This window comes from Bombus terrestris, chromosome 8 (assembly GCF_910591885.1).
Source record: "Bombus terrestris chromosome 8, iyBomTerr1.2, whole genome shotgun sequence".
NCBI lineage: Eukaryota > Metazoa > Arthropoda > Insecta > Hymenoptera > Apidae > Bombus > Bombus terrestris.
In genome coordinates this window covers 1201762-1213649 of record NC_063276.1, presented here as the reverse complement: position 1 = coordinate 1213649, position 11888 = coordinate 1201762, and the positions used below count along the sequence as shown (strand labels likewise).

The window sequence follows — 11888 nt, the reverse complement described above, 5'->3', positions numbered from 1 at the left end:
AATTTCGACGAAAGAGAAAGAGGCAGAACGCGATATCGTAACGATAAACCGTTCTCTGCGTTCGTATCCCGCCGACACCGTCTCCACAAGTTCGACTAGCATTTTTAATGAAATTTAGTCTCTTTACCTTACTCGAATCGATTTATCGTGTAAGAACCATTCAACTACTTTTAAACGCCGCATTTGTGCGTTAGGTTAGCATTTAAGTATATCGAAGCAATACTACCTATGTGTATGCGATATATTTCTTACGTCGAGAGGTTTAGATCCAACTTTCTTCTCGTTATCGAAAATGCACGAGATCGAAGTTATTCGAACGAAGAGCCAGCCAGGACTCTTGCTCCGAAACGAGGGAATTCGCGTCGCTGTCTTCTTCTTCTTTCCTTTTTTTCTTTTTCTCTTTCTTTTTCTTTCTTCGTTTTCTCGAACGAATCGAGCGTCGCGCGATTTCGTGCAAAATCATCGGAGACGGATATCGAGGCAGAGCGTCACTCGGCAGGATAAGACAACAAGAAGACACGATATCCTAAAGCTTATCTCTTCTATCGCGAATCTACGTGCAGATCTGTTTGTTTCTTCGCGGACGCGCGATTATGCGTCGACCGATTCTGGTAAAAGTAAACTGTAGCGCAAACTCGCGTCCATCTACGCAAAGGATGTCTCGAATCGAAGCGAAGTTACAAAACTTTCTTTAACCCGATACAAGGTGGGGAGAGTTTCGCGAGGTGCTAAAAGACAAGATAGATCTCCGTTCTCTTTGTCGCAATTATGTTCGAATTCGCGCTGTGATCAGTTCCGCGTAAACTAAACGGAAGGTTGTACGCGATCGTAGGATCGGATTCGAAAAATTTTCTTCGAATCGTTCGGCTCTCGTTCGAATGGCGGAAATTGGACGAGAGAGAGAGAGAGAGAGAGAAAGAGAGAGAGAGAGAGAGAGAGCGTGCGTGATATCGTGGGATCGCGATCCATCGATAGAAAGATCGCGAGAGATAATTGTAGCTTAGCCAATACAACGCACGTACATGATAGAATTTATTTTTTTGGTCACAGAGTACCGTTCTAGGTGCGTAAGTAAATATCGATATACGTTTAGTGCGAACGACGAACGATGGGTTTCGTTGTCAGTGAGGCGAGCGAACGAAAGAAAGAGGAGCAGCAAAGCCGAAAACGCGACGAGAAAAAATCGGTCTCAAGACAGAGCGAGAGAGTGAAAGCGAGAGAGAGAGAGAGAGAGAGAGAAAGATTGTGTGTGTGCGTGTGTGTGTGAGAGGGAGAGAGAGAGAGAGAGAGAGGAAAGTTTTCTGAGCGAGCGTATAATCGCGAAAGATGGAGAAAGAAAGCTCGTGTGTCGGGGGTGCACGGTCTGTACGTATATGCATGTATGCCTGTATACGTGTACACGTGTGTACGTGTGAAGGTGCGTGTTGCGTGTATATGTGTTTGTGTGTGCGCTCGCATACGTTTAATCGCAATTGATCGCGCGACGAATCGTTGGACGCGAATAAATCCGGGAACGAACGGCGAACACGCGCGACGATCGCGACGATCGCGACGATCGCGGCTGAAAGAAGAGGAACTCGCGCGCGTCGTTGATCGGTAATAGCGACCGAGTGAGTTCGAGAGAATTGCGAATGTTTCGCGTCGATTCGAGTTAAGGCGAATTCCTTTACTCGTTGAACGATGGGTGCATGAAACGACGATCGATTCGATCGGCGAATCGGTAAAACGGTATTCTCGAATTCACCCGTGAATTTTCAATGTTACTGGCACTGTGGTTCGCCTTCGTTTCGCGCGATCCCCTTATTATCGTTAACTAAACTTTCTATATTCCGCGAACACGAATCAACCTTGTCGAGTACGCGGCTCTATGTTCTTTTAAAACTTTGTAGGCCAAGTTTTTAGCGATTTTTAAAGAAAGAAAAAGACGAAAAAAAAGCGAAAAATATATATATAAGAGAAAAGTGTTATCGCGCGAGACAACTCTTGAACCGAGATACGAGGGACCGCGTGGAACGAGAGGCAATCCTTCCTTTTCTCTTCCGATCGTATATACATGTATATTACGACCGAATCGAACGGTCGTCTAGAATCTAGAGAGTTTAGAGAGGATTTCGGCTGGCTCTCCGTAAGCTTCCTCCGTATTGTTTGGTTCAGAAGGATCGGGACTGTTTGTACTACGTCCACATCGCAAGGTACGGTGTGGTCACTACATATTGTGGCATTAGTAAAATTAAGATCACGTTTAGAGAATGAAGTGGATACACGTGTCGTGCCACGTAGCGAATATTCGATCTGTTGTACTCGTATTTTCATCGTTTGCTCGTTTTCCATCCGCATCTCTCTTATTCTCCGCTGTTCTCTATTCATAGCGAAATGTTCCTCTATACGATCCTGTTCCAACGAAAATTTCGATAGAATCGCGTGACATACCATAGAACCAGTGAAATTAGTTCGATCGATCAAAGTTCAAAATTTCTCTTCCCCTGTATTCTGATATCGAAAATCACGATAGATTAATTTCGCGTCGATGCGGACAAACGACGACGATAGGAGTACAGCAAAACTCACTTTACGCTGATATACGTGTACATGTATGTAATGTGATCTTTTTGGAAAGAAAACTTAATTAATACGTAAGAACGAAAAGTTGGAAAGATGAAAATTCGGGAAGGTATGCGAGGATCAAGCGTGTATGTACGCGTGCAACAACGTAACTAGTTTGCGAATAATGGATAATTAGCACGCGCCTAAATCATTCCACGAGGCGTTCCCCTCCTATGATTACGGAGGACGAGCGGTCGACACTCGTTGGAACCGGCGGCAATTAACAAATGAAAGAAAGAAAGAAAGAAACGAAAAAAAATGGAAAAAAGTGGAAAGAAAGCGTTAAAAAAGCGACGACAAAAAAATGGGAAACACACATACACATACACACGAATAAAAAAAAAAGAACAAAATGTAATATTAGTAGGGAACCGTAATTTTTCATGCTCGTTTCTCGATCACACTACTCTAATTACCCAGATGTAATTTGTACTGTGTAACTATTACTATTTTTATGAATTTTTGTACATTTTTCTAATTATTTTGTATGATAATCCTTAGCGGAAAGAGTGGCGAGTCTGGCACCCAGCATCCCCTAATAGAAATAAAAGTGTTCAAAACGGTGGAGACAGCGTAATCGACATGTTCGAGAGTGATGAAGAAGGAAAAGGGAGATTTCTAATACGCAACGTTAATACGTTACGCAATTGTACGTGTGCACGAGTGCGAAGACGTTCTTTCTTTTCTTTTTTTACGGGGTTGAATAAGGGTGTCGGAATAGAAAGGATTTCAAATTCGATTTATATAGGAAACAAGTGAAACCAACAGAGGGATTTAATGCGCGTAGATCGTTTCAAAGGAAAGCCACAGTTATTGAATAGCGTAGTCCACCATTTGTCCGTGTAGTTTATCTGCTCGCCTATCTATCTGTCTGCCTGTCTGTCCTTCTGTCTATATCTATGTCCGTCTATCTGTCTATTGTCTATTTATATCTACTTTTTCCGTTTAATTTCACGCACCTTGCCATTAACGAATATCGAAAGTCAGGATATAGATATAAATTAGTCGCGAAGAACATTTATTATCGAGATATTTGAATACTGTACAATGCCGAGAAAGCGAGTGCAATTTACGAATGTAAACGTATAATTTAGGAAGAAATAGACAAGCGAGAGGAAATAATGGGAAAGAGGGAGAAAGAAAGACAGGCAGACGACACTTACGAGAAAATAATGGTGATGAAAACCGAAAGCCTCGCGTATAAACGCGGAAACCGAATGTGTGAACCTCCTTCGTAATTTGACAACGTGTTTGTTATTAATTATAAGAATATCACCTTTTCTTTTTGTCTTAAATTTGAAATGCTATCAAATAGATCAATTCTTTCATGGAACCACGATTTCTTTAATTTCTCTCAACCCTTTATTCCTAAACCGATTCTATCCATTAACGAAGATCGATACAAGCAACATACTAGTAAACATTAATTTGTTACATTATTTCTTAAACATTTTTATATTTACCTCAAAATATTATTATTTTTATCCTTATTATCATTACTATCGTTATTATTATTATTATTATTATTATTATCGTTATTATTATTGCGTTTGACTTTCACCTATTACAAGTTTTAATTAATAAGCGGATTAGGAATATAAATAAAAAAATAATAATATAGCGTAATTTAGAATATTCTAAAATGATTCACGAAAGATTTATCGATTAAAGAACGATACATACACTTTTTGTCATCCTAAATTCGTATTTGAATACATATAATTCAAATCTTCGATGATTCAAAAATTCGACCGCGAATTGCGTAAGATATCTAGATAGGATAATGTAGGTGTCGCTGAAGCCACTTATCACGAAAGTACATCATAAACGCAAAGTAAATAAAAATTAAGTATTAAATATCGAAACAAAAGGGAATTGTATTCGATATGCGTATTACGAGTATACTTTACTACAAAGTTCATAATATCCCATTTAGATTTCGTGGGTATGTACAAATCACTCATTTTGGTAAAATTTTAAGGTTACCTTTTACTTATTCGATCACTATACATATCTTTTTTATTATGTCGTGACGATTCATTAATAAGTATAGCATAAAACACATAACGTAGTGTCTAATACGGTGCTATTTGCCGCAAAAAAAGTATCATTTAAACGAATTAATTTCTAACCGTCTTTCCTACCGTAGCATTAGGACCTAAGGTTATATTTATCGCAATTGCATTATCGTAAACACTATTATTAACAAGAATATTATATTTTGTACAGGAAATACGGTATACGTAAAAAACCAACATTGAAAGATATTTTTCAATTTAAACGGGATCTTGAAAGGGAAGAAGCGAATATGTTGATATTAAGGCATCCTTATCTTACGACGGAGCAATCAAATGGTCATATGAGCCATCTTAAGCAACAGAGGGTTGAAAATCTGATGACAAAATTCAGAGAAGATGCAAATGCGAAATTTAACAGAAAAGTCACTATCATGGATCGGTTAGGTCATTTGAAAGTATCCGAATCTTGGGATTAATATTTATTTTCTCATTAGTTACAATTTGTTTGCCATTTTGTTAAACGTAAAGAATTGCGTTAAATAAAAATATATGATGTATCTACAATATAATTGTATAAAAGCTAAACATAGTATTATGTTAGGCTCGATTTTATTTAGAAATTCTAAAAAAATAGATTATAGGAATACAAAATGCATTATAGAATTCAATATCAGGGTCCTGGTATGAGAATTTCATTTAAATAATTTTTATATACTTTCAATTCATGGATCTACGACAGTTTCAGTTTTGAATCTGGTCTCTAAATCCTTTGGTTTATTTCTTATCCAACCAAATGGATCTTGATTAACCTCCGCTTCTGTTAGTATGTTTCCTTCGTGCAGAAAATTTGCAAAATCTGCTGCTATAGGATCTGCTCCGATGCTACTTATAGCAATAACCTTACCATCTTTAATGTAATATGCAAAAAATTCCAAGTTCTCTAGGGAACCATAAATTCTTACTTTCTCTGGTTCTCCATATCCTGTGAAATTTTCAATAATTATCATGACGATATAACGTTCCATCCCTCTTTTACATGTATTATATGTAAAAGCATAACGTACCAACATATCTATAACTCTTTCCGAATAGTGTTGTCCAGAAAAATGGTACGGTACTTAAGGCAGTAGTTTTAGCACATATATTCAGTGCTGCTATTTTACCATGGTAATGGGCCAACGAATAGTGACCTATTGTAGCTGAAATGTCATCGGAACCAAATAGCGGTGCATACGCTATATCACCACCTGCGTATATGTTTTCAACATTTGTTTTCAAGTACTGAAATTATACATAGAATTTTATTAGTTTCCTAAATTTGATACTTCGATTCATCCACTGTTGAATAACAATCTACCTTATCCACTATGATACTGCCATCTTGTAACATTTTGATAGGAGTATCCTTTATCCAATCTGTATATAATTTAGATCCAATTCCGATGATCACTATATCAGCAGGAAGGACTTCACCACTGGTAAGTACTACTGTACCTACAGCATTCTTGTCATCATCTTTTGCAACAAACTGTGTGATATTACGTTCAAATATAAATTTAACACCTTGAAAGAACAATTATTTTTGATTATTTTTTACCTAACTTGATACAAATCAGATACGGTACAGTACCTGGATATTATTGATATACTTTAGTACCTTGTTCTTCAAACTGCCGTTTGATTCTGTTACCAATTTCTGTACCAAAAACTGTTTGTAATGGAACTTTAGACCTCCCTATGATGGTAACAGATGCACATTTATTTACACAATAAGCAGCTGCTTCCATACCAATGAAACCTAATCCAAGTATTACAATATGTTTGTCTGATGATAATTTGGAGGATATAGCATGAGAGTCTGTGTAGTTTCTTAATACATAAATATTAGATAAATTAATAGGTATATCAGGTTTTCTGGCCATACTTCCAGTACAAATAAATAGATAATTGTACGTTAATCTTTCATTATTACTCAAATGAACAACATTGTCATTTGTATTTAATCCTGTAATAAATTTTATCATAAAATTTGATCATATTTTATACCAAAAGAAAGATAGTTTGTGTTAACTTTTTCATTTTTTTACCTGTAGCTTCTACACCCAGTTTGGTTTCAATTTTATGCTCTTTGTAAAACGAAAGTGGTCTCAAAACTGCTTTTTCAATGTCTATATCAAATGTTTTGGATACCTTTACCCTATCATATGGCACTGTGTTCTCTTTACAAACCATAATAATATTTCCTGTAAAAGCTTCCTGTCGCAAACTTTCTGCACAAGTTGCAGCTGCTGGACCACCTCCAACTATTACGACAGTAGTATTATTATTGGGATCTTGTTCGTACATCTTCTTGACCCTTCTATTGAATTCCAAATCCTTACGCCTTGCTTTCACACGTACAAGACCACTATTATCCACATTTACCTGTTTAATTAAAATTTAAATTTAATTTTATCAAGATTAAAAGTAAACATATCAGCTCACTAAATTACTTGGTAACATGGTAAAGAGTCTAATCCTGGGTAATCTTCTATATCTCCTGTTTTGATGTTGAAACATGCACCATGCCATGGACACCTTATTCTTCCATCTCCTAGCGCTCCTGTATGAAGTAATGCTCCGTAGTGCGTACATTTTGTACCAATAGCATGTAATTCTCCCTTTTGTTTAATCAACAAGACTTTTGCCCCACTTTCTCCAAGTGGCAACAGTTTCATTTCATTTTCTTTGATATCTGTTTTATTACACACCACATCTTCAACATAGTCATACTTCTCTGGTTTACCTAAGTAAATATAAATTATTCAAGTAAAACATTTACTTATATCAATTTGTAACTGGAATAGATTTAATTTTTTTTTTTTTTTTTTATTTAATTTGGTAAAATATTTTTAAATATTCCAAGTGTCAATACAATTGCATATTGATAAATTAGATTCATTAGATTTTTCATTAGATACGTTTGCGTGCAAATGGCAAGTCCTTAACTCACAACTGCAACAACATTTTGCTTTATTATACGACCGCCTAATATCTTCAATTTCTTTATTACACTCACTGCAAATGTGAATTTTCCTTTTCTGTAATTCTGACATTCTTCCGTTATTTATTTTCCCACCAACGTGAAATATTGAGTTAAACGATAGTTTCGTACATTGTTTCGCAATGAATAAGCGCATACTGTCAAGTCGTTCTGCTATTATTCACCGTAACTATTCGTCAATGTTACTTAAACATTTATAGATTAGTCATTAAATGAATTGTAACTTTAAAGTGGACTTTTTGTCATAAAGAGAAGTATAGTGAAACTATTCGAAGGTTTCTTCAAGTACACGCATACATAAAACCATTGATGTTGCAAAACAAGATATTGTAACACATGCAATGCATTCTAACTTATTTTAATGTATTGCAACAAATTATCGTGTCTAGTTTTTTAAACATGTTAATACATGCGGAAATATGATTAGATATGTTGGATGTGTTATCTGATATCCGTAATCATTTATTATCGAACGTAAAAACCCATCATTAATTACATTTATCGTATACGAGAGAAAAGTCGATATTCTGGTAGCAACTACGTATATTTATTTAAATTATTTACATATATAAATCACGACAGTTAGAATTTCATATATAAATTGCTTAAATTAAATGTAGATAATAAGAAAAAATTCTCTATTAAAATATTCCAAGTTAAAATTTTCCTTGTTGCTATAAGGAAACTTTGTCTCTTGGTATGCATCGAATAAATAGAAACACCAATATAAAATCCCATATATTATTGAATAATGTCATATATAATTATGAATCTATAACTTAAGAAAAAAAGATATGTAGTTTTCACCTGTCTTGGCGGATGTGTTTGACGTAGCATTAGAACTCCCTGGAAGAAGTCCTTTACAATTATTTCCACCCATTTGTGCGTTCAAGTAATGCCACTCACGGACGGTATCCCAACTGCGTTATCGTGGTATCTATAAATCATCTGACTACTTCGATTCCTACAATTACTTATACTTACATCGCTAAAGACAGTTTCAACTACGGCGATCGACCTTGTGTTTCTACTGGTAAACTATTTTAGATAAACTTTCACTTATTCGTGGAACAATAGATCAAAAGTTATCAAGACACTACTTCGACGAAGTTATTTTAAAACCTGTTAAAAATTGTAGTACATTAAGAGATTAGCGATAGTTCGTTCGCATAATATATTAAGTACTTAATTTAAAGAGAACTTTAGATTAAATGTTATTGCTTTGATTATATTTTTAAAAAAATATTAAAAACCAACTTTTATATTATCCGAAATATAAATATTTTATCATTAATATTATATAACAGTTTTTATTTATACAATATAGCGGTTTAGTATTTGTTTAATATATTTTCTGAGTTCGTAAAATAAATTTAATTATTATAATATACAAGCTGTTAGTTTCAAGAGAAGGATACGAACATACTATCATTTCAACTTCATTCGACACATTATGACTAACGGCAACTTGTTGCAATGATTCAGAGAGCATTCATTTTTGCTTTTAAAGGAAAGTTGAAATCGATTTTCGTATAAAGCGATGTTGCGCATATGCGATACGGCACGAACAAATGATATAATATAGATTAGCTTGCAACAGATGTGAAGGAGTCGACAGCTAAAAACCCTAGATCTGTTCATGGAGGTTTTTGAATCGGTTTTCGCGATTTTTGTATTACAGATAATGTTTTAATCCAGAAGCTAATTTGATAGTAGTCCCTACATTCGAAATATTATCTTTTAAAATTAGCAACATTATCATGTCGTTACGCAGTAACTTTGTGAAATCCGAAACTGCTTCCACAATTAGCAGGACTTCAATTCCTATTGTTACAAAAATATAGTGAATTTTCGGGAAACAGGAAGATGGATTGGCGCCCATGGAACGTCGACCGCTTTATTCGTCCGAGTACGGGAAATATCTAAATAAAGATCTTAAGTTCTACAGAAATGAATAATTTTATTTATACGACTTTCTTGATAATTTTATATGATTTTGTGTCTAATTGTAAAATTATCATAGAAGGTCAACAAAATCCGTATTCTTGCGAAATAGACAGAGACGAGTATAATGAATCTGTTCTGTCTGAACATTCATAACATGTCACGCATGCGCAGAATAAGAACTTTCTTGTCTTCCATGTTGATTTTTCACAACTAGACATGACTTAATTTTTGGACGGTATTCCCTAGGCGTTTGTATATGAATATCGGAAGCAATTTATACGATCGTGGTTTTTCCTAGGATATATTATATACGTGTTGACATCATGACAGATCATAAGACTGGACTATGAGTGTCGCTCATAATCTAGACGATGTGTTCGTACATGATATTCACTATGATATGATTTTTATATTCTTTAAAATTTAGATGAACCTACTTCTTTTTAATGCATAAAAGTAATACAAACTCATGGTTTCATTACTTCCAGTTATTAAATATTTTATAAAATGGTCTTATAATTTTGTTCGAAGTATATTGTAAAAAGCAATACTGTGTGTAACATATACTAAATCACTAATATAGTAAGTTAGAGAAAAATCACTATAGAATTATAATAGTAATATTGTACGCTATTCAGTATACGTAATATGATTGGCGAGGAAAGTATAGTACTTTGTTGAAATATATAAACTTTATAAATATATACTAGAAACTAGCCAATAAAAATAGAAATAGCAGAAACAATTACGCTGTCATGCACAGCCTAATTTTAAAATCCAATGAGTTTTTAAAATAAATTTAGAGAAATAAAATCCGATAACAAATTCGAAACAATTTCAACAGAATATTCAGTAAAACTAATTAGTAGATGCTAAGGTTATAAATATCTAAACCTATCAAACGTTAGTAGACTGACTGTCAAAGCACTTGCACCATAGTGCAAAAATTCGCACATTCCATTAGTATTATTCGATAAATAAATTGTAAAATACATTAATGTTATAACATGAGATTGGTTTGATTTTTTTATACGTCGTAGAAAATAAATAATTTTAATAATGCAAACGATATATATCTTTATAAGTTTGTTAGTCAGCGTATCATCTTTAGCTCATGGGGTTAGTATACCTTCCAAATTTTTATATTTGATATTTTATCGTGTTTTAAACAGCTATTAAAATTTTAGAGCGAACTCGATTATGACGGCTGGTTACAATTACGATTATGGCACGCATTTAACGACGAGCCAGAGCCCATTTTTATAGAACGAGGTAACGTCACAGTGTCAAGTGTTCGTAGTGGTGCTTCTGTTGTTGGACAAAATGGATTGTTACAATCTCATATAAACGAATTAAAAAACCTTGCTAGACATGATGGCAAATACAGACTTAAAGCAGTAGCTCGGACCTCTTCAGGGAATGAAATAACATTTTTAACTTCTGTACCTGCGGTAATCTTATTCCTCTGACTATACTTTCACTTTATATATACATATATATCTATATATACGACTTATAATGTTTTCTCCATGCATAGTGTTATCTTCTTGGTTCTGATCTTGAAGATGTTATAACAATTTGGCTGGATAGCGCAGCTGAGCCAATAGTTGTGAGTGTATCGTCGCCTGGTCCTTGTAGTGCAAAAAATCCATTTACAAATATGTGGACAACCAACATTATCGTTAAGTATCCTGATGGTGGACCAGTTCCAGACACTGCTACATATATTCAGAAACTTGAACGTGAAAGAGAAGCACGGGAAAGAGGAGATGCAAAAGATAACAGATCTTTCCTTGCAAGATATGTAGGTTTTTTTGTTTTAAACAATGTTTGTATATTTAATTTTTTCAAATTCAGTTTATATATTATTGCTTTGAATTTCAGTGGATGTACATCGTCCCTGCATTAATCTTTGTTGTTCTATCATCCGCAACGAATCCAGAAGCTGGGGGTGCAGGAGGAAGTGCCCAAAGACAGTAACATAAAGTGTATGTGGTGCTTCGAAGAGTGTTTGTGCGGGAACCGTTTATTTATAAACTTGTAATGTACTTTCATAATTATAGTTATAAAAACTATGATTGTATCTTTTCCTGAATAAATTCTATGATTTAATTACATTTTTTTGTTTATCCTTTGTTTTATCATTCTAACTAATAACATGTAGAACAAAAATTGTTTATAATGCAATGTACATACATTAGAGTGCTATAATACTTGTGAAAGTTAGCTGTTATATAATCTTCCTATATGTACAGTTTAGTATACCAGGTAAAGTT

General features: G+C 34.4%; 3 protein-coding genes across 6 annotated transcripts; 2 read left to right on the top strand and 1 right to left on the bottom strand.

The window, feature by feature from the left end:
• Window positions 1–4376: 4376 nt before the first annotated feature.
• LOC100649962 (ribosomal protein 63, mitochondrial) lies at window positions 4377–5186 on the top strand. Its single transcript, XM_003396966.4, has 2 exons — window positions 4377–4549; window positions 4834–5186. Exons 1-2 carry the CDS (start codon window positions 4491–4493, stop codon window positions 5096–5098), a joined length of 324 nt encoding a protein of 107 aa, XP_003397014.1. The 5' UTR covers window positions 4377–4490; the 3' UTR covers window positions 5099–5186.
• Window positions 5087–9230, bottom strand: LOC100649657 (apoptosis-inducing factor 3). 4 transcript variants are annotated; one of them, XM_012310896.3, is made up of 9 exons: window positions 9088–9230; window positions 8650–8787; window positions 8473–8602; window positions 7115–7407; window positions 6710–7046; window positions 6280–6627; window positions 5980–6185; window positions 5687–5903; window positions 5087–5604 (listed from the first exon to the last, which is right to left on the bottom strand). In XM_012310896.3, the coding sequence occupies exons 3-9, from the start codon at window positions 8543–8545 to the stop codon at window positions 5345–5347; spliced, it is 1734 nt and encodes a 577-aa protein (XP_012166286.1). In that variant the 5' UTR covers window positions 8546–8602; window positions 8650–8787; window positions 9088–9230; the 3' UTR covers window positions 5087–5344. The 4 variants fall into 4 exon arrangements, with proteins under 4 accessions (XP_012166286.1, XP_012166284.1, XP_012166285.1 ...); XM_012310894.3 differs by having other exon boundaries at window positions 8473–8585; XM_012310895.3 differs by having other exon boundaries at window positions 8473–8585; window positions 9092–9230.
• Window positions 9231–10291: 1061 nt separating this feature from the next.
• On the top strand, window positions 10292–11729 carry LOC100649536 (ER membrane protein complex subunit 10). Its single transcript, XM_003396962.4, has 4 exons — window positions 10292–10731; window positions 10800–11063; window positions 11150–11416; window positions 11497–11729. The coding sequence occupies exons 1-4, from the start codon at window positions 10672–10674 to the stop codon at window positions 11590–11592; spliced, it is 687 nt and encodes a 228-aa protein (XP_003397010.2). The 5' UTR covers window positions 10292–10671; the 3' UTR covers window positions 11593–11729.
• Window positions 11730–11888: the final 159 nt, after the last annotated feature.